The sequence below is a fragment of the Cervus canadensis genome, chromosome 24 (assembly GCF_019320065.1).
Source record: "Cervus canadensis isolate Bull #8, Minnesota chromosome 24, ASM1932006v1, whole genome shotgun sequence".
Taxonomy (NCBI): Eukaryota; Metazoa; Chordata; class Mammalia; order Artiodactyla; family Cervidae; genus Cervus; species Cervus canadensis.
In genome coordinates, this window is record NC_057409.1 from 24,072,340 (window position 1) to 24,095,933 (window position 23,594).

The 23,594-nt window shown below is 40.6% G+C and overlaps 1 protein-coding gene across 1 annotated transcript in view; it reads right to left on the reverse strand.

Moving 5' to 3' along the window:
- Positions 1 to 3,864: 3,864 nt before the first annotated feature.
- Positions 3,865 to 23,594, reverse strand: part of MOGAT1 (monoacylglycerol O-acyltransferase 1) — a 32,070-nt gene continuing 12,340 nt past the window's right edge. Inside the window, exons 4-6 of the mRNA XM_043445515.1 lie at positions 18,264 to 18,438; positions 17,522 to 17,721; positions 3,865 to 9,436 (exon numbers count right to left, since the gene is read on the reverse strand). Coding sequence (XP_043301450.1) covers positions 9,282 to 9,436; positions 17,522 to 17,721; positions 18,264 to 18,438 — 530 coding nt within the window. The 3' untranslated portion in view covers positions 3,865 to 9,281. The remainder of the gene's footprint in view (positions 9,437 to 17,521; positions 17,722 to 18,263; positions 18,439 to 23,594) is intronic.

Genomic DNA, 23,594 nt, shown 5'->3' on the forward strand with positions numbered 1-23,594 from the left:
GATGTGGAAAGGAAAATAATATCTGCAATAAAGTCAGCCCAAAAGAATGTGGTAACAGCTTCAAAGTATTTCAAAAGTTCAGTACCAATAGCTCCTTATGAAAACAGGTTTCTCGGGCCACAAATGACCACTTGGGTAAATGACCACTGCTTTGCATAAGCTCTGTCACCTAAACATCTAAACTCAGCAGTTGTAGTCAAATTACCCTGATGGTTTGTATCATCAAACTCTCAACAATAACTGTGTGTTATAACATAATGCTCACATTACCTAGGCAGATTTAAACAGCATTTTATTATTCTGTCTTCACTTGACTATTTGATCTTTGGGCTAGTCGCTAATATCATCTGTCTACTTGGCATAGTACTGAGGGAAAAAATGGGTTTTTAGGGTCTCCTCTAACTTCCAGCTAAGATTTTCAACTGTCTAGATACCTAAGTAAGAGACAGCGGACTCATAACAGTAATCAGGTAAATAAATAGCAAAGATCCTTATCCTAATAGTCCGGTAGAGCTAATAAAATGTGAACTGCTAACAAAGGAGTCAGTCCTGACATCACCAGGAAAGGGTAAAGAGGAAGATAAACCTTCTTTTGGTGGGGCGTCATTTCTGAAATAACATTGTTCCTATCACCTGTTACTGAAAGTCCTCCAGGACAAGGACACGCCTTGAAATGGAATGTGAACAGTCCTTTAACGTGAAATGTATCATCATGAGATACTCCTCCTCCATGCAGTCCTCCTTGCTTTCTTACTGACTCTTCCTTAGTTTCATGGTCCTTAACCTGACCTCTGACAAAAAGGCAGTTTCTTGGTTGCTCCTTGCAAATTAACTTACCCTTCTCTTTCTCTTCTTTTTCTTTTCCCTGGATTATGGGCAAAGTAGAAGCCATAAGCCATAAAGATGAAAAGCTGAATGACAGAGGAAGATAAAAAAGGGGAGGCATGTGCGTAGATGTCTGATCAACGTCTTTCCCTGGCTGGGATGGTCACCCCTCCTCTGGAGCTGCAGTGCTATTCAGCTGCAGGTACGCTCTTGCCCTGAAACAACAGAGTGTGTTGCTTCCTCCAGGAACATTGGAGTGTCACTGCGCCATATCTGCTGTGTTTACTCATAATAATAACTACACTAAGTTCAATCAACTATATATTATTTCGAATCAACTCCATTTAAAAAAGTATAGCTAGTTCCCAAATGAATCACGTTTGCTCTTATTCTGAGTGATTTAAAATTTCCTTTATCTGAGTATTATTTCAACAGCAGTAATATATATATATATATATATTCATCGATGTCTGTATCTATATCTATCTATCTTTATAAGCCCTTCTGCAAGTTTCACTAAATTTAATATGACTTACATTCCATATGTATGGATACAATGTTATTTTAAAGTTAAGTGAATTTGAAATTACAAATTATGTGATCCTATTCTTAGAGAATCGGTCCATCTAAGATCAGAGCATTCCTTTATTTCAGCATCACATGTAAAATGCAATGTCAAACTTAAGATCAAGCCTCCTTCCCATTTTGAATTTTTAAAGATGTTGGCGAGCTGGAAAAGGCAAAGAAGGAGAAGTCAAACAGGAGACACTTCTTAAATTTGGAACACATGACAAAATTTTTAAAGTTACTTAGGAAAACACATAGACATATACACATGTGATAAAGTGAATTTTAAAATACAGTTTGGAAGGGCGAAGAAATAAACTAGAAGTTTGGGATTAACATATATACACTACTACTACATGTAAAATAGATAACCAACAAGAACCTCCTACATAACACATGGAACTATACTCAACATTTTGTAAAAACCTGCAAGGAAAAAGAATCTGAAAAAGAATATATATGTGTAATATGTGTGTGTGTGTGTGTGTGTGTGTGTGTGGCACATATAACTGAATCACTTTGTTGTGCACCTGGAACTAATACAACACTGTAAATCCACTATGCTTCAATTTAAAAAATAATAAAATAAAATGCAATTTGAAAAAAGTGACCTTTCCCTAGCTAATGGTCTATGTAGTTTCCCACCCCCCAAATCAAGACTTTTAATTAAACAAGTATTCTTCATATCACGTTTTAAACTTTGACAACAAATACTAGGCCACTGATAAGCCTTTCTTAGTCCTTTCGATAGTCACCACATTTTCCACCTCACAATGGGTCCCCAGGCTTGTTCTCAGTGCTGAGAACGGCTCCATGCCCACTAGCTTAGGGGAGTGGCTTGGACATACAGATGGCTTGAGAATAGAATCACAGCTAGGCAGACCAATAAGGAAACTTCACCATCAAATCCCACCTTCTCATTCATAGGTAAAGAACACAAGGTCACCTACAGAGTCACACGGCCAGCTAGTGACAGAGGCAGTACACACCCCAGGGCTTTTGAGCCTTACACCCAAAGAACCGGCTCTGGACAGAGGGCCTGGTGTCATGTCCACGCTCCTCCACCCACCACCAGGGTTGCCTGAGCAAAGCCCTTAGATGCTCTGAGCCCGTTTCCTGTGGGGTAAAAATAGTACCAATCCATAGGGCTATTTCAAGAGCTAAATGTACATAAAGTACTTAGCCCTGAATCTGGTACATTGGATGTGATCAATAAATATTGTTATCTTTTTTTTTTTTTAATTTTTTTTAATATTGTTATCTTTATATGATAATATTTACTTAGTCTTCAGCTACAGCATTAATAAAATATTTGGAAAAATTAAAGTCAAAGCAGTATTTTACACCATAATAAAACAGCGTGTCCTTTATCAAATAAAATACTTTGAGTACTGAAAACACCTGTTTTGATAGGGAACACCAGAAACATCAACAGGCCTTATAAATCTAGGCATAAATTTTGTCATCCAAAGTGCTGGCATCAAAGGGAGGCCATTTTATTTCTCACACATTAATAAAAGGAATTTTTGAGCTTCTTCCTTTATTTTGGTAAATGTCTGATTGACTTGAGTTTACAAAACATCTTTATTGAGACATAATTCACATACCATAGAGTCCACCTATTTGATGTGTAGAGTTCAGGGGTTTTCAGAATATTCAGAGTTGTGCAAGCATCACTACTATCCAATTTTAGAACATTTTCATCATCCAAAGGAGAAACCCAGCACCCACTAGCGGTGATTCACTTGATTGGGACTCTGCTTGACTGGTTTTTTAATACTTCTGGATCTGAGAAATTGCACACTTACTCCTGCCCCACGACTGAGACCACAGCTGTTTCCTGACTTGTTTCCTCTTCTCTCATGGCCCTCTGCTCTGGCCGCATCCCGCACACCTGCACTTTTCAGTTAGCCCTGCCCCAGCCTTCTGTTTGTCCTTTTGCTTTTTGCTTTTTCTTTGGCCCCCGTAGCAGCACGGGCATCTTAGTTCCCCAAAAAAGTGTTAGTCACCCAGCTCTGTCCACCTCTTTGCCATCCCCCGTACTGTAGCCCACCAGGCTCCTCTGTCCATGGAGTTCTCCAGGCAAGAATACTAGAGTGGGTTGCCATGCCCTTCTTCAGGGGATCTTCCCCACCCAGGGACTGAACCCAGGTCTCTGGATTGCAGGCAGATTCTTCACCATCTGAGCCACCAGGGAAGCCCTCCAGGGATCAAATCCATGGCCCCTGCAGTAGAAGTGCAGAGTCTTAACCACTGGACCACCAGGGAAGTCCCCCCCCCCCCTTTTTTTTTTATCCAAAGTGAATTTGAAGGACTGACTCTTCATTAGGAGACTTTGCAATGCTCACTGTTGTGTTAACAATTATCTTGCTTATATTCAGCCTCAAGGTCAGGTTAATTTAGCCTTGTCAAGGTGTGAACAAAGGAAAACCAACCCATCCAGGTGAAACATCACACTCACACAACTACAACTTGGACATGAAACACATTTATTGGTCAAAACTTTACAAACAACTTTTAAAAAGCACACAGCCACATGTCCAACATAGAAAATATAAAAATTCATCATCTCCTATAAGATTTAACATGTAATAAACTGTTACTCCCTAGTATTGAATGATAGAGAGGAGGCAGTCTCAGAGACATTACTCTGGTTTTTACTTAGAGACTTAAATTATTTCTTAAGAAACATCATGAGTAAAAGTCACTGCAATGCTGGAGAAATTTTGGTAGCACTCTGTGTTTTATAAATACCAGGAAAGTGAGACAATTGTTTGAACTCACCACATGTCTTGGGGGAACACAGTCAAATGAGGAAAGTACAGGAAAAGTCAGTAGGTAAATCTGCATCTCCAACTAAATGTCATCATGAAGACAGAAAAATGGCCAGGGAGGGACCACAGAGATAGAGCCAGAAGAAACCTTGGAGACCATTCACTCCTAACTCTATTTACATAGGAACTCAATGATCCCAATTCACTTAGTCAATTAGTGGAAGGCCAGAGGCTAAAGGGTGATTTGAACATGGAAGCCTGGAGAGTAGAAAAGAGTGGGATGGTTATTTTCTCTGGTTGTCTTGACATGACTGCACCTCAGTAAATGAGGGTTTGAAATCCAATCAAAAAGACCTGAAGCTACAAGTTGGTCTGCAAATAGAACAAGAGGGAATCATGCAAACCCTTGGGAATACAAGGAAAGTCAGATTTATCTTTATTCTCAATAGAGCCTAAGATAATTCTTAACCAGAATTTAAGAGCTATTTAAAAAAAAGCAGCTGTGACAACCCAGCCGGATGAGGCCAGAGCCAGAATGGACTCAGGACTTGGAGCTGACCGTGAGGTGACAGAAGCCCTGTTTGCACCTCTGAGTAATGAGCTTGCTTTGGCTGCATTAACAATCACAACACGGCTGAGAGGGAAGATCTTTGCTGCGTCCGTCACTCACCCTGGGCCCAAGACACCTTGCCCCATCCTACAGCTCCGATACATGAGGCTCCAGGGGCCAAGCTCATTGTTGGAAACTTGGACTTTGCCCAGACGCATCATCAAAATAACTCTTGCAAAAGGGAAAAATCAACAATGCGGTGTACCAGCCTCAAGAAAGAAAAATGTTCTCCATCCCAACAAGACAGAGCTGGCTGCCAAGTTGTTAATCCCTTGCCTTAAGTGTATTTTTAATCCTACTCTACTTTTTTGGACACTTTTGCTTTATAGGAGGATTCTTGGGTTTACTAATCAACAGTCACGGGACGGTGGTACCTCCTGTTCAATCTAGAACATGGAGTCAATTCCAGTCTGTATTCAGCCTCACTGGGGTCCAACTGCTCCATCTGCAGCAAGAGACATTGACAGACTCTGCAGTCCCTTCTGGCTCTAATACTTGGCTCCCATGGCACTGTCCATCGGACTTCCAGGTCAGTGCCTCAACCATTCACGCAGAAACAGCAGCAGCTTGCTCTCTTAGGGCCAGGATCAAAACATACACAACACAGAGATTCCACCACCTAGGAAATCCTCACCTAGGAAAACCTATCTGTGGATTGAGATAACCTTCTTCTTCTCATATAATACACTAAGGCACTCAGCTGACGGCATTTGGGGAAGATTAATTAAAATAATGAAAATACAAGTCATGAGAGAAATCCCTTTGTTTTAAATATAAAGAATTGCTTCTGCATTTGCCATCCCAGAGAAACAGGAGCAACTACTTGGTTATGTTGACGATTGCCTTGTTTTTCTCCTTTAAAAAGATATACAAATTCTACTAGAAGGAATTCTTAGCCGCACAAATAGACATTTTATCAGTTAATTTAAAAAACAAGCAAACATGAGAACTAGCAACCTTGGGCTACTGGGGAAAAAACTGACAGATCCCATTAACACGGTCTCTTGTTTCAGAGGAAAAGAAGACAGATAATTTGTCCCAAACGTGTTTTCTGATTTATCACAAATTTGGCAATCTGCACCAGTGAGGTAGTTCAGAAGAGATGCAAAGTTGCAAAGGTAAGGACACTGAATCTAGACTCCACCTTCTGTGTGTCCCATGACAGAAATGGAACTTCCACTGGAAGTAGGGATTTTACTCTTAACCCTCCACACACCGTAAAGGATTACTCATCATCAGTGATTATATAGAGACTTTGTTTTCACAGTCATGGTGAAGGGTTTGCATAAATCATGGAGCATCCCTCACCCTGGTTCCCCTTGAGACAGAGCAAAACTGGCTGGCTTTCATAAGCTCCGAAGCTGCAGCCTTCAGTGAGTGTAACAGACCTAACTGGGTATAGACAATTTCAATACTTCTAGCTGCAGGACAAAGGAAATGACGGAGCCTGTATGTGGTGTGCAAAGGAATCGGGAGAAAGAAATGTCCAGATCAAACAGCATAAATGCCCATTTTCTTAAGGCAATAGGCCCTTCCGGTGTCCTGGGGTTATTTTTGTTGTTGTTTTGCTATTTAAATTTTATGGGCAATTACACATTAGATCAGCACTTCTAAAACTGAAGAGATCTCCATCAAATCATACTAATGAATACAACATATTGCTCACATTGTGTTGTAGCAAAAATTCCTATCAAAATATTCCCCTCCCATCTGTAGGACTATATGGGACTTAAAACTATGCTTTGAGTTTAAGAAAGGACTTCTGGCCTGGCTGAATTAAGACCTCTGGAGACCCTAAGAAAGGAAGAGATAAACTCCCTAATACTCACCTAAAAATAAGATTTTATGTGTGTTAAAATTAAAGAGACTGATGTCTAGATTTTTTAAATAGCAAAATTCTAGATAAATTAATCAGAGCAGAACTCTTCCTATTTTTCAGGGCTTCTGCTTACTACAGATGGGCTTTAACTGCTCACTAGACAATCCAGTGGAAGCTGGTGGTCAGCCGGGTCCCTCACTACTGTGAGATTAAAATTCATACCATGGTGAAATTGCAAAGGACTGTGTCATGAGATTTACATAAACTTTTCCAAAGGAAGGAAGTTCATGGGTTTTATACTTAAAAGCTTTGGTTATTGTGGTTATTTGGGCCTCACCAATTTGCTCACAAAAACTCACCCCTGACCAGCTAGAGTGTTGTTTGGTCACTAAGTCGTATCCAACTCTTTGCAACCCCATAGACTATAGCCCGCCAGGCTCTTCTGTCCATGAGATTTCCCAGGCAAGAATATTGGAAAGGGTTGCCACTTCCTTCTCCAGGGGATCTTCCCAACCCAGGGATCGAACCCATATCTCCTGCTTGGCAGGCAAATTCTTTACCACTGAGCTACCTGGGACGCAGCTAGAGGGTAGCTGTGTAGTTTCATGTCAATGGTTCTCCTTTTACATTTGTTTGGTATTGAGTAATACAAAAAAGAATTTATAGTCAAATTATCTGCATCTATTAAAACAGGGTGTGTCCTGGGAATTCCCTGGCAGTCCAGTGGTTGAGACTCTACTCTTCTTCCACTGCTGAGGCCTGGGTTTGATCCCTGGTCAGGGGGACTAAGATTCCACAAACCATGAAGTGCGGCCAAAAAAAAAGAGAGAGAGAGAGGATAAAGTAGGATGTGTCCTATTCCCAGTTTTGACAAAGAAACTGATCTAATTTTAAGACCATGGGTCAGTGGACTCCTGGACAGCCCAACCATATGAAGCCAAAGGGATGCCGGCCTAAAAGTCTTCCATAGAACAATTGAAAAGGTTCCCTTATCCCTGTATGAAATGGTCTTCTACTCAGGCCATTACCCAGAATGATTGTCTTTTGCTGTTGCTAAACCCAATCTAGGCTCTTGCCCAGGACCTGCTGTTTTAAAAATTATGGGTTTTAACACATATTAACAATAAGTTAGAGCAATTCAATAAAGTTGCCCCTAAATACTAAGAGAGCAGGAGGTAAAGAAAGACATGTAGCAGCAGAGATCATTTGAAAACTAGATAGTCTTCTTACTTAATGAATAACTTCTTAATACTTTTCAACTAATTTACAGAATCTACCTTCTGACTTGCTTCTTACAAACCAGCCCGCAGTATTGTCAATTACTGGCATGGGACAATCAGACATAAATTATCTCCTTCTGAAAGTGGGTCTTTTCTTAGAATAGGTTTCATCTTCTGGTATAACTTTAAAAATTCTTCGCATTATGGCAAAGTTTGTTTGTGTGTTCACCTAGAAATACATCCATTAAACAAGCATTTATTTCATGTGTACCAAGTGTCATAAGTTGACTCAGGCCCATAGGAGACATCCATGAACAGAAAAGTTCCCACTCTTGGACCTGACATTTTGATTTAGGGAGAATCATTCAACCCGAGTCAACTCTGAACTGGTCACATCTCACCAGAAAAGATGCTTTCTTTCAGAGCTTGTCTTACTTGAAGAGGCCATAAGGGGAGAAAATTAAAGCCCTTGTATTACCATGAAAACCTTTTGGAATTTCAATATCATGTGTGTGTGTTAGTCACTCAGTTTTATCTGACTCTTTGCCACCCCATGGAGTGTAACCCACAAGGCTCCTCTGTTCATGGGATTCTCCAGGCAAGAATACTGGAGTGGGTTGCCATTCCCTTTTTCAGGGGATCTGCCTGACCCAGGGATTAAACCTAGGTTTCCAGCATTGCAGACAGATTCTTTACCATCTGAGACATTAGGGAAACCCTTCAAAGTCTTAAAACTCATCAAAAGCATGTTTTCCAAAAGACCTCCTTATCTGTAGCAAATGAACATATTTCTAAGCAAATGACAATGATGAATATTTCTGAGCATAATGAGAAAAGAGAAGAAATGCTCTCATCCACATGGATTTCCATATGGTGGATTCATCTTATTTCTGAAACGGCATAAGAATTCTGCAGTGTTACATAAAAACGTGTTGGTTGATATGAATATGACCTAAAGGATCAAATGATCTAAGTCTTAAAAGTAACATGATTCATTAATAAATGGTCTGTTCAAGCAGGAAAAAAAAAATGATCTCCTCCAGCTCTATACAGGAAATTATTTTACACACTTGTCTCATAAACGTCCCAGCTGTGCTGAACAACTGTCATACTCAGTGAAAACACCACATTAAATTATTGCGATATTCAGTAAAAGGGTCTAATTATCTTTTAAAGCTGTCATTGTTTTTAAGCACATGAATAATTCTAAATTTTCTCAACTTGTAAAACAATTTTTACCTTCCTACTTAAAGACACTTAAAAGGCTTATTCATCACCTCCAGCCTCACCCTATAGTCACCCACTGGATTTTTAATCACCACAGATAAACATCAACATCTGTCACCATACATAATATTTTACAGTTGCAAATTTGATTCCATTGTCAAAGAAAAAAATTTATTTAGAATATCTTTTCTTTCAATGGGATGTTCTCTCGCTCTCTTGCGTGTCTTCTAAGACGACACCTATCTAAAAATGAGAGCTTCATTTTCTGGAATACCATACTTCCCTTTGTGTTCTTCAAATAATTTTCTCAGCTCCTCCATGTAGGTCTGATGCAACTCCTCAATCTGCTCTGAGGTTGGGTGCAGGGTCTGATGAACAGGGATTGGGCGGCCAACTGCAAAAAACAAAGAATGCATCATTAAGTAAGAAACCAAAACCACTCCACTACGGACTATCACTTCTAATGGACAGCCCTAGAAAGGTCTTCCAATCAGAAGCTGTCAGGCCTGCCAGCTCCCATCCCTTCTTCATTTTACTGGCTGCCTGCAGTGGTCACACCACCCCTTCTGGTGACAAATAAAGAGGCTTCCTTCTCCACACATGCTGGATTCTCAGGGCACTGGTGGTTTTGACTTAGAGTCAAATAAACTACTGTGCTGGCTGCAGCTGCGGGGTGCAAGCACACGGCTGGGTGTGCACGTCACCAGCTCGCTCCCTCTGGTACAGCTGACAGCCAGACCACAAGGCTCTATTATCACTGCCCCGGGGAAGTCTTGACTCACGAGCCATCAACCCTCTAATCAGGCTCTTTGTAACGTCATCCTAAAAAATGAAAAGAATATACATCTTCACTGCCGAGTATCTGGACTAGAAAACACACCTAATTACAAGGGTTCCACTGTGTGTAACGGCAGAAAACAAAACCAACCAAAAAAATCTTCATAGAGAAAATCATTAAACAAATCACAGACCATTCATTCAGTGGAATTCTAGGCAGCAATTTGTTTTTGAAAACTGAAATAATATTTTGGAAACCATGTATGGTGACTGATATTAAATAGATTTACTGTGGTGATCCTTTTACAATACATACAAATATCAAACCAACACTTGAAACTAATCTGTTATATGCAATTATATATCTCAATGTAAAAAATGAAATATATATGTGTGTTCACACACATATGCAAAAGTCTAAAATGCATTAGGAAGGGGAAAGTTGTAAAATAATATAGCATAATTGTATTTATTGAAAATGTTCCATATCTAGGTGCATTATAAGCTTTTAGTCTACCAAGAAAGTCAGCCAAGAGACATTGCTAGCCCTTACATGGAGGGAAGAAGGGAGAGCTGGGGGACTTATATTTTATCTGTATTGTGTCAGTTTTCTACAATGAGAAGGCACTAGTATTACCTGTATAATTAAAAAATGGACTAATTTTTTTAAAACCTAGCATTTATATAATAAATAACTTTTACCTCCCTTGTCTCAGATTTTTAAAGACTAGATACACGTGGCTCTGCCGCCTGCTCTTCAGTCCTCTCTGCTGTGCATTGCGCCCTCTGCTGGCCTGATGCTGCTACTGATGCCAAGAGTTGCGAATGTACAGGATGGTCAACGTCAATGGCTAAGCAGCAAACTGCTTATTGCTTTTGGTCGGCTTCCGCATGAGGTCAAGTGGGGCTGTAGTAACAGAATGGCACTCGTAGGGCTTCCTTTGCCCACATGGAGTCTCCCCATGCTACCTCCAAGGCTCAATCCATGTCAGTAACAAAGCAGGATTAGTTAAAAAGAAACCAGAGAAAGAAGAAGTGATAAGTAACAGCAGAAAAAGTGTGAAATAGTGTGGGAGGTTAGGGAGCACAAGGAAGGGAATGATACAGACACACACACGTGTGTATCATAATGCGTCATACATTAAGATCTATATCTATATTTATATACAAGGTTATATATAATCTATCCATCCTATGTGTGTGTATGTGTGTGTATATCCTCACTGCAACATTAGTATTCTCAAATTCCTATATTTTTAACTAGATATAGCCTCAAGAAGCTCATGTAGAGTTTTCCTCGAAAGCTTGGATGTCAAACATATATAGTAGGCAGCAGTCCTTTGTGATTCAACATAACAGTATCACTGTCAGTTGTGGTTGCTTTTTCCCCCCGACATGGTTTGTGAGATCTTAGCTCCCCAACCAGGAACTGAACCCAGGTCCAGGGCAGTGAAAGCACCAAATCCTAACCCGTGGGCCACCAGGGAACTCCTATGTCAGTTGTGGTTCAAATACAGACTAGGAGAGGCTGAAAATTGATGGAAACGGGAGCTGGTGTTGCACAAGAGGCATCAGGCTAGACCACATCCAGGACTAACTCCCCAGCAGGTACACCCAGCTAGTAAGTAACTTCCTCTCTGACCTTAATTTTCACATGTATAGGATAAAAGTCATATAGTCAAAGCTATGGTTTTTCCAGCACTCATGTATGGATGTGAGAGTTGAACCATAAAGGCTGAGTGCCAAAGAATTGATGCTTTTGAACTGTGGTGCTAGAAAAGCCTCTTGAGAGTCCCTTAGATAGCAAAGAGATCAAACCAGTCAATCCTAAAGGAAATCAACCCTGAATATTCACTGGAAGTACTGATGCTGGAGCTGACGCTCCAGTACTTTGGCAACTTGATGTGAAGAGCTGACTCACTGGAAAAGACCCTGACGCTGAGAAAGATTGAGGGCAGGAGGAGAAGGGGAGGGACAGAGGATGAGATGGTTGTATGGCATCACTGACTCAGGGGACATAAGTTTGAGCAAGCTCCAGGAGATAGTGAAGGACAGGGAAAACTGGCATGCTGCAGTCCATGGAGTTGCAGAGTCAGATATGACTTAGTGACTGAACAGCAACAATAGGATAAAAGAATAGGTGATCTTGAGGCTTCCTTCTAGCTCTAAGGCTTCCTTCACGGCCCAGACAGTAAAAAGTCTGCCTGCAGTGCAGGAGGTCCAGGTTCAATCCCTGGGTCAGGGAGATCGCCTGGAGAAGGGAATGGCTACCCACTCCAGTATTCTTGCCTGGAGAACCCCATGGACAGAGGAGCCTGTCGGGTTACAGTCCATAAGAAGGCAAAGAGTCGGACATGACTGGATGACTAAGCACACACACATTTCTAGCTCTAATCTTTGTTGTTGTTTGATCCCCCTCCCCCCAAAATAGAAATTTACATGCATAGTGAGAAATCTACCTGTAAATCTACTAGAAAATTTGTGGTTTCATAGAAATGGTTTGTTTTCTTGTGAAATTACCATGGAGAGAGATTAAAAGCAACTATTCTGGGTGGGAGGGGGGATTTATAGTGATACAGGGTCTAAGTGGTCTAAGAAGATGAAGTCTTTTATTTTGCTCCTAGATTACTCAGATTTTTGTTGTTCAGTCTCTAAGTTGTGTCAGACCCTTTTAGTGATTCCATGGGCTGTAGCCTACCAGGCTCCTCTGTCTATGGGATTTCCCAGGCAAAAATACTGGAGTGGGTTGCCATTTCCTTCTCCAGAGGATCTTCCTAACCCATGGATCAAACCCATGTTTCTTGCATTGGCAGGCAGATTCTTTACCATTGAGTCACCTGAGAAGCACTTACTTCAATTAGGACTTGTGAATTCTGAATTATTGAGTCCTGTTTCCTATGAGCTAGCCTACAGTTCATTTCAATCCTGTTCTTTTCCTACTAAGTTTTATTATATTTCAAAGAGCTCAAACATGCCCACATACATTGAATTTATCATAAGACTTTTCCTTTAAACTATGATTGTCTTTTTCTTATTTAACCTGTAGAAAAAATGAGATGCTGAACATTTCCAAACTTCATACACACATACACAGAAACAAACAAACAGAAACCAAAGGGAATTAAGATTTAAACCCAACACTTTTGCCCCTCATTACTAAACTAACCCAAAATTGGATTGGAGAGTAAGAAACCTTTCTAATTAGCTTTTAGGGATAAAAACAGAGGTAACAAAAGAAAAACCTGCAAATCTGAGAAGCACCTTCAGAGCCTTAGAAGATCAGAATTCCCTCTTTCCAGAAAAAGGAGATTTTTACTACTAAGGAGAAGAAAGCTATTTCAACATGAGACTGGGTTAGTTGCAGACTGCTGCATGACTCCCTCTTTATCACACAAAGGAAGAACCAGTTGCATCAGTTTATTCTGGAAGTAGAACTCATTGCCCTGGAAAAAATCAGCTAAAATCTACTTGTGGCAGAGGTGGGAATCAGCTCTCATGTGTGTTTTGGTGCTTTTTATAGCTGGCATGCTCCTTTGTTCCACTTTCCGATTCCATCCAACAGTTCAGGATTAGTTATGTCTTTACTGCCTTATGTAGCAGTCTTGCTCTAATTTTCTTTGATACTGTGCTGTATTTCCCCAGATGAAGAATGAGCAGCTTCATGAGTTGTATTTTCAACTGGAAAAGAGCTTGGAGATGTCCATTATTTTCTTCTCATTGAGGCAAAGAGTAGATCTTTCACAATAAGGAGTCTTCGTTCTATTTTTCTGCGATTATGAAAATTCTGCTGAGTTTCTCTCTCTAATGGCCTCACACAGGAATTCCTTTTTCTTTAGATGCTACATAGCCATACACTAGAGAGAGAGACCAGGCAGACAGCTGGGCAGAGTGGGGTTGGAAGAGTCAAAACCTGGGTTTAAGTACAACCTCTGGCTTATAATGGAGTCTCATGCCCAGTGTAGGCGTGTGTGTGTGTGTCTATGTATACATGGGCACATATACACATACATAAACATACACACTCATGAACATTTACTGAGCACTTAATATGTTGTATGGGGCACCATACCAATCCCCTTATTACTATCTCTCAGGTGGCACAGTGGTAAAGAATCTACTTTCCAATGCAAGAGAAGCAAGAGATGCAGGTTTGATTTCTGGGTCAGGAAGATCCCCTGGAGGAGGAAATGGCAACCCACTCTAGTATTCTTGCTGGAAAATTCCACGGAGAGAGGAGCCTGGTGGTCTACAGTCCATGGGGTTGCAAAGAGTCAGACACGACTGAATGACTGAGCACAACAACAATCCCTACTTCACAATTAAAATTTAAATTAGGTTCCTCTTTCTTTCTTTCTATTGGGTTGGCCAAAAAGTTTGTTCAGATTTTTCAGTACGATGTTATGGAAAACCTTAAAGAACTTTTCGGCCAATCCAATATTTCAGAAAAATCCCTTAGCCGTTTTATCCCTCAGGGTAGAATAACTAATTGAAACAAAATGGACTACTTTTGTCCTCAAGTGGGATCCAAATCAGTTTTATTTAAATAAGGTACATTCCCTTTCCTAACACTTTTTATAAAAAAAAAAAATTCAAACCTATAGAAAAAATAATACAATAAGCACTTGCATGCACTTCCTCTAGACTCACCAATTTCAAACATTTTGCACACACACATACACAGTAATATATATAGATATACACATGTATTATTATTTTTGTTTTTGTAGAACCATTTGAAAATAAGTCATAGACATCACTGATTCGATCATGCTCATGCCATAAAGACAAAGAAAAACTGCTCATGCCATAAAGACAAAGAAAATTTTAAAAACTAATCTAGTTTAAAGTAGACTAATGAAATGTGAAAATTAAATGCAATGTATGATCCTGCTTTGGGAAAAAATACTGCCCTTCACCAAAACCCACAACTAAAAAGAAAGTGATTGTGGCAACTGATGAAATTTGAATATGGAGTGTACACAGTTAATAGCATTTAATTGATGTTAAATTCCTGTATCCTACTGATACTATGAAAGAGAATAATCTTGTTCTTAAGAGAGATACATAAAAGTAATGAGGAACAAATGGTCATGTTGTCTGCACTTACTTATATAGTTCAGTGGTAACAATAGTATAAAGTGTATTTGTGATATTATTAGAGAGAGAAAAAAACTGTAGCAAAAGTGTTAACAAGTGGTGAGTCTAGGAAAAAGGAACATAGGAATTCATTTTACTACTCAAGAGACTTTTCTGAGCATTTGAAATTTTTCAACATGAAATTTTAAAACTTAAAACCAACACCTACTACAACACATGAAATTTCCTCTTTTAAATAGCAAGTTTCCCTTGTATTTTACTTTCTTTCCCAAACAACTTTCCATCACATTACTAGTACTGGCTCTACAACTTGAACTTATTAGTAAACTGAGGGACTTTCCTGGTGGTCCAGTGGTTAAGACTTTGCCTTCCAGTGTAGGGGGTGAGAATTTAATCCCTGGTCAGGAAGCTAAGATCCCACAAGCCTCACGACCAAAAAACCAAAAACAAAAAAACAGAAGCAATATTTGAACAAAGTCAATAAAGATTTTCAAAATGATCCACATCAAAAAAATCTTTAAAAAAAAATAACATGCGTGTGTGTATGCTCAGTCACGTCCGACTCTGTGGACTGTAGCCCACCAGGCTCCTCTCTTCATGGCATTTCCCAAGAAAGAATACTGGAGTGGGTTGCCATTGCCTTCTCCAGGGGATCTTCCTGACCCAGAAATCGACCTCACATCTCCTGCATTAGCCAGCCGGGTCTTTACCACTGAGCCACCTGGGAAATTGATTTAAAATTTTTGTTACTATGCACTTGTTCAATTTCTGAAAACTTGAGAATTACAGTCAGACAGGCCTAACTAAAGACTAATTTGTTGATTCACAAATGTGTCTTGAGCTCCTACCCTGAGAGCACTGGGGACACAGCAGAGAACAAATAGAGCAAAATCTCTGTCACCTGGAGCTCTGGAGGCAGAAACAAAGAAAAAGCAACATTCTTGCAAGGAACTGCGACTTTTTACAGCTGTTCTTGAAGTCTAAACTCACTTTCTTTCTCTCTCCCAGTTGTCATGATAGATGGGACACTGAAATCAGCTTCTCTCTATTATTATGGAATAAAATACAACCTATGTGAACAGTTTATTCTACTTTGATAAACTGATAATAACTCAGATAAAATATGTAAATGACATACTACTTGTGACACATATATAGAAATGTATATGTGTGTACCATACATGGTAGTTTCTTTATAAATTATGTCCAACGAGAATGACCCTGAAAATCATATCATATAATTTCCCTCATATCCCCTCAAAATACCAATGACCATACTCTGCACATAAGGGATCAAAACTAATATTATGACCAAAAAAATGGAACCACTTATCTTGAAAAATATAACTGCAAGCTTAACTTATCTCAGTATTCCTATTACACTGATTAATCAACTGTTAATATTCCATTTGAGTTAAAAACAGCATTTTAAAAAATGTCACGTGACTGCATGTGAAAGGCAAAGCTGTTACAAACTGACAGCAATAAACTCCCATTCCAAGGGAATCGATCGAAAAAATGCTTGAATTTCATTTAATGGGCCATTCACGGTGAAATTATTACTTCCATTTCATATGTGTATATAGTCTGGCTAATCTTGCTATTAGAAATCCACTCAGCACTTTCTCCTTTTCCACTTTCCAAACCCCTTTTCAACCTTAGGCGCAATTATTTCCCTCCTCAGTTCTTCTACTAACATGGTTCTTACCCTCCTCTTCTATCTCAATGTCCCCCCAACCCAAACATGCCATTTTTAAAAGGAAAATCAGTCTGCGAGTGAGTGCTCAGTTGATTTAGTCGTGTCTGACCTTTTGCGTCTCTCTAGACTGTAGCCTGCCAGGCTCCTCTGAGATTCTCCAGGCAAGAATACTGGAATGGGCTGCCATGCACTCCTATAGGAGATCTTCCCAACTAAGGGATTAAACCCACATCTCCTACACTGCAGGCAGATTCTTCACCCACTCAGCCACCTGGGAAGCCCTACATTAGAATGCATATAAATATACCTAGTTGGGGAAAAAATGCTTTGTGATAGAAACTGATGCCTGTGTGAACTAAACGTGATGAAGACATTTATTATACACAAATTTTCACAAGAGACTCTGAGGTAATGTATTCAAAGACTTGCTATGTTATCATCTTCTGGAAGAGAAATAGATTCATCATAGAGTATTAGAAACTCTAGTTGTAAAATTGGATTCTACTTGGAGTGCAATAACAATGTTTTTGAAAGTAGTTGATTCCCATTCAAATGGAAAATATAGTCATTTCATAAATACAAGGCATACTGTAAAGGAAGGTCAAATAACATCTATTCAGTTCAGTTCAGTCACTCAGTCGTGTCCTACCAGGCTGTAGCCTACCAGGCTCCTCAGTCCATGGGATTTTCCAGGCAAGAACACTGGAGTGGGTTGCCATTTCCTTCTCTAGGGGATGTTCCTGACCCAGGCATCGAACCTGGGTCTCCCACATTGTAGGCAGACGCTTTACCATCTGAGCTACTGGAAGGTCTTACTCAAAGCTACTTCAGTAACAATAAACATTGGTCAAAGTCAGATAATCCTCTCACTCAATTGAACAAGCCTCCAGTATTTGATGTACATACCAACAGTGTGAATGGGCTTCCTATAGGGCATTAGGCCAAAATTGTACTGAAAAATTCCTCTGGCATGGAACAATGGCAAAGCAAATCCCATGATCTTCTGTAGTTTCTCCTGTACATTTCGAAGCCATGATCCTTCGGGGTTGCTAACTTGTTTAAATAGTTCGTTTTCACCAAAAGAAAACACTGGCACCAAATAAGCACTGGAAATAACAAGGAGGAAGAATAAGCATTTTCAATGAAAAGGATTTAAATATTTCATTTAGCACAGCTGACCTGCAACAGATTCCTCACGGTTATTTAATGTCCCCAAGCCTCCTTGGAGTGCTAAGTTTATGTTCCATGTATTGAAACTGAATTACTTCTGAAGTCCTTTGGGGAGGCACCTCAGCAGTCTTAGTGATTTGTGGAATTTTATTCTATAGAAAGTCAAGGTTCCAGGAAGTTTCTTTTTCATTTATGGTTTTGTTCATGGTTCATTTGTTCGGAAATCTATACTGTGCCTATGAAATTTTGTATTTTGCTTGTTTTGCTCTTATAGACAAGTTGAATGGCTGGATGCCAAGACACTGAGTTATCTTAGAGGGAAGGTTGTCTTCTATTTCCCATAAACATTTACATCTGTATTCATTGGAAGGTCAGTGATGAGGTCTGTCTTTAAGGGCCAGAAAAATTACTTCTTTGAGTTCACTTAATAATGGGTTAGCTTCCCTGACCCAGTTGCCTGAAATGAAAAGCCACTTACCCATGGGTCAAAGCAATTTTCACAAATCCCTTCCGCTGGCGGATGAACAGAGTGAACTTTCCAGGATGGGCATCCAGTGATTCCTCTGCACCCCCGAGGACAATGACTGAGATGTTTCCACCTCCCTCTTTGCTTAACACATGGGACACACTTTTCTTGGAAACTGAGACTGGCCCTTAGTGAATAAAACAAAAGGTGTTAACTAATTGCCCTTTAACATTCTTATCTTAAGAATCTATGGCAACAGTCCGCATCCTTTTTGGCACCAGGGACTGGTTTCATGGAAGGCAATTTTTCCACAGGCTGGGGCGATGGGGGGTGGTTTGGGGATGATTCAAGTGCATTCAGACTGGTTCCAAATAGGAAAAGGAGTACATCAAGGCTGTATATTGTCACCCTGCTTATTTAACTTATATGCAGAATACATCATGAGAAACGCTGGGCTGGATGAAGCACAAGCTGGACTCAAGATTGCCAGGAGAAATATCAATAACCTCAGATAAGCAGATGAAACCACCCTTATGGCAGAAAGTGAAGAAGAACTAAAGAGCCTCTTGATGAAAGTGAAAGAGGAGATGGAAAAAGTTGTCTTAAAACTCAACATTCAGAAAACTAAGATCATGGCATCTGGTCCCATCACTTCATGGCAAATAGGTGGGAAACAGTGGAAGACTTTATTTTTCTGGGCTCCAAAATCACTGCAGATGGTGATTGCAGCCATGAAATTAAAAGATGCTTACTCCTTGGAAGGAAAGTTATGACCAACCTAGACAGCATATTAAAAAGCAGAGACATTACTTTGCCAACAAAGGTCCATCTAGTCAAGGCTATGGTTTTTCCAGTAGTTATGTATGGATGTGAGAGTTGGCCTATAAAGAAAGCTGAGCACTGAAGAATTGATGCTTTTGAACTGCGGTGTTGGAGAAGACTCGTGAGAGTCTCTTGGACTGCAAGGAGATGCAACCAGTCCATCCTAAAGGAGATCAGTCCTGAGAGTTCACTGGAAGGACTGATGTTGAAGCTGAAACTCCAATACTTTGGCCATCTGATGCGAAGAACTGACTCATCTGAAAAGACCCTGATGCTGGGAAAGAATGAAGGCAGGAGGAGAAGGGGACAACAGAGGATGAAATGGTTGGATGGCATCACTGACTTAATGGACATAAGTTTGAGTAAACTCCGGGAGCTGGTGATGGACAGGGAGGCCTAGTGTGCTTTAGTCCATGGTGTCGCAAAGAATCGGACATGATTGAGCGACTGAACATTTATTGTGCACTTTATTTCTAGTATTATTACATCTGCTCCATTTCAGATCATCAGGCACCAGGACCCAGAATTTGGGGACCCCTGATTTATGGCACTAGCAAATATTAAACAAAATTTCCTGCACGGCTTATATTTGGCGCACTACGTGGGTTTATAATTTTTCCATAGCCAAATCTTCGATAATAGATTCCATTAATAAGATCTAACATTTTGGCAGGTGATGGGTTAGGTCTTTAAAATGTCACTTGATTATTACTAGGTCTACCAGTTGTTTGAGTAAGTTGTGTACTGCTGAATTCTACAGATTCCACTCATATTGCATTTTAAGTGAAAGGTGTCTCCTGAAGTTGTTCAATGCACAACCTGCACAGCTGTACGTGGTAGTCTTGATCATTACCCTGGCAGATCCTTGCTCAGAACCAAACAATATACCCTCCAAGAGGTTGCACTGATCTTCTGTATACCAGTGATTTGTTTTCAGGTATTCTATATGGATTTTTATTTCTCAAGCATGGATTTATATTGTAAATGGTTTCAAAAAAAACTCAGACATCTGACAAATAACCTATATCAGTTGCTAAATCTGTGCATGGTTCCAAAATGTCTAGTTTGACTTTGTTAAATTGTTTAAGACATAAGTTACATAACTGTTCAATCTTTATATGAGGCTTTCCCATGTAAAAATAAGTTTAAAGATTCCTTTTCAGATTTTAAAAGCACAGTGTACTCTTGGAGGAAAATACTATGAACTCTTGAAGAAAAAGAATAAAGAAGAAAACACAAACAACTCATGACCCATAATTCAGAGATAACCCCTTCTTAATGTCTTATTGTTTCCTTCCATTTTTGATTTTATCCTTTTTGTTTTTTTAGTCATAAAAGAATGTGCTAGCTTTATCAAGACATAGCACTTCATCTCTTGAAGGAAATTACATGCTCATTTTACTGTGCATTTCTCCTGCTGGGGGAATATAAAATAAGGACAGGATTCTGAAAAACCAGCTACTTTCTGCAAAGCAGCAGCAGAGGAGAGTGGGTTAGAAGGTAGAGAACCTGGGCACAGAGGGGTGTGAACTCTCGTTGAGTTGAGGGCATGGCCATTCTGCTCTGCGCGCCGTGAATGGGAGCTGGAGGCATCATTCCACTGAAAAGAGAGCCCCTTGGATTTTCAGACACCTGGCAGTCCTCTCTTGCCTCTGTCCACTTCTCAGTTTCCTCCTGAGGCTTCCCTTCTTCAGACCATGCTTAGAAGTTGGTATTTCTCAGGGCTATTAGGTACTAAATGTGTATATTCCTCCAAAATTCATATGTTGAAATGCTAACCCCTAATAGCATGGTATTAAGAGGTGGGGCCTTTGGGAGAGAATTAGTTCATAAGAGTGGAGGCCTCCTGAATGGGATTAATGTTTTTTATTATTTATTTATATATTCTAATTAATTAATTTGGCTGCTCAGGGTCTTAGTTGCAGCACTCAGGATCTTTAGTTGTGATATGAGAACATGCGGGATCTTGTTCCCTGACCAGGGATCGAACCCAGGCCCCCTGCATTGGGAGTGTGGAGTCTTAGCTACTGGACCACCAGGGAAGTCCCAGGATGAATGTTCTGATAGGAAGAGGACAAACCTAGTTTGTTCTCTCTTTTCACCACGTGAAGATACAAGAAGACAGCCATTTGCAAACCAGCATGTGGGCCATCACCAGACATCAGATCGTCCCAGCCTTCAGACTGCGAGAAATAAAGTTCTATTGTTCAAGCTATCCAGTCTGCGGTGTTCTCTTGTAACACCCGATGTTATAACCTCATCTCTCCACAAGGATTCAACCACCAATCACATATGCTGAGTTCTCCCAAACCCACTTACAGGGAGTTTTTCTCCTGAGGCTCCAGGCCTACACCTCCTGTTGCTCAAAGGACATCTCTACCTCAACAGCTTGGAGACACCTCAAACTCCATGCTTCCCAACCCAGTGCATGAAATTCTTCCACAAAGCTGTTTCTCTCCCAATATTATTTATCAAAGCGGTTGGGACTATCATCTACCCAGTCACCCAAGTCAGAATGTAGGTTCCTTCCATACATAGTCCCCTCTTTTCATCCACCATGTTCCTTCATCACTCATTCATTTGTTCATTCATTCAAAAGCACTTACTGAACATCTGCTACAGGTAAGATACTGTGCTAGATGCTGATAAGACAATTAAATACAATTGCTGCCCTCATGAGGCTGAATCAGTCACTAAATTTTGTTGCACTGTGTGTGTGCTCAGTCATGTCCGACTCTTTGCGACCCCATAGACTGTAGCCCACCAGGCTCCTCCACCCATGGGATTTTATAGACAAGAATCCTGGAGTGGGGTGCCATTTCCTCCTCCAGGGTATCGTCTCGACCCAGAGATTGAACCTGCATCTCTTGAGTCTCCTGCATCAGCAGGTGAATTCTCTACCACTGAGCCACTTGGGAACCCCAAGTTTTGTAGACTCTATCAACTATTTTTCATATCGATTCCTTGTTCTCTAGTTCCACTACCACAGCCACTGCCAGTTTAGCCCTTATCAGCTGTCCCTTGATGACTGAAATAGGCCCATTCATCTTCACAGTCTCCAGGCTCATCTCCCTCTAACTTATCTCCAAGCTGCTGCCTGCATGACTTACTGTACAAAATCCTATCAGGTCCCTACTTTGCTCAAAATCCCTCACAAGTTCCTCATGGCTAACCTACAAGAAAAAAATCTAAAGTGTATATATTATAGATAAGGCTGCTATGATCTGATCTCAACTGCCTGCTCACCTTTAATGAGTAGACAGAAAGGAACATGAGCCTTGAAACACAGTGTGGGCTCTAGTCAACACCCGCTGAGTATTGATTCACCAAAATGGCCCAAGAGGAATGGCATGGATGTGGAACTTGCAAAGACTTACAGCCATAGAAATCTTGGTAAAAGTAACACACCATCAGCAGAGGATTTCTGAAACACTGTGGGCTACTTAGAGCTTCCTAAGGTAGAGAATCTCAGTGGTAAAGAATTCACCTGCCAATGCCAGAGACGTGGGTTCAATCTCTGGGTCGGGAAGATCCCCTGGAGAAGGAAATGGCAACCCACTCCAATATTCTTGCCTGGAGAGTTCCATGGACAGAGGAGCCTAGCATGCTGCAGTCTATAGGGTCGCAAAGAGTCAAACACAACTTAGCGACCAAACAACAATGGGTTCCTTACTACCTGAGGTCTGGGGCACATGGATGTCTGTCCTTCCCACCCAGAGAGGCAGTCACCAAGGCAGGTGCCTAGTACAGGGGCAGCTTTTGACTGGGGGCAGTCCTAGGAAGCCAGTTGTAGGAAGGGATGAGAACTCCCTAAACTTAGAGACAAGGACAGTCCAAACATCCCTGGCTACAAGTTTGGGTGTTTTCATTTAGCTTTGGGACATAGGAGGTGACAGCAACAAGGAAGATCTCATGATATCATAAGCCAGTGAGAGAAGACCGGCTTCATCTCAAATGCCAGTTCTAGAAAACAACAGTGGCACCACGTGGACAAAGACCCTGTCGTTGGTTATTTGTAGTTGACATGGCCTTGGAGAGGGTATACCTTCATCTCTCCGGCCACAAATTTGCCACTCCTGCTTCCAAATACACTACCCAAACTCCCCTGTGGCTATACTTTGAATCAGCAAACAGTATAATGTAAAATGGGGCTTGCCTAGTGGCTCAGATGGTCAAGAATTTGCCTGCAGTGCAGAAGATCTGGGTTTGATCCCTGGGTCAGGATCCCCTGAAAAAGGGAAAGGCTATCCACTCCAGTATTCTTGCCTGGGAAATCCCATGGACAGAGGAGTCTGGCAGGTCACAGTCCACGGGGTCACAAACAGTAGGACACGACTGAGTGACTAACACACACACATAATGTAAATATATCTCTGTGATTTTTTGAAATTAAAAAAAAACCTTTTCCTTTTAACTTTCTTCCTTTTATAAAACTAACCCAGCATCTGCAAAAGAGGAAAGAGAAGGGATTTTTTTTTTCCCCACTTAGTTCAGGAGATGGGGGGTTAGTGCGGCCTCTAG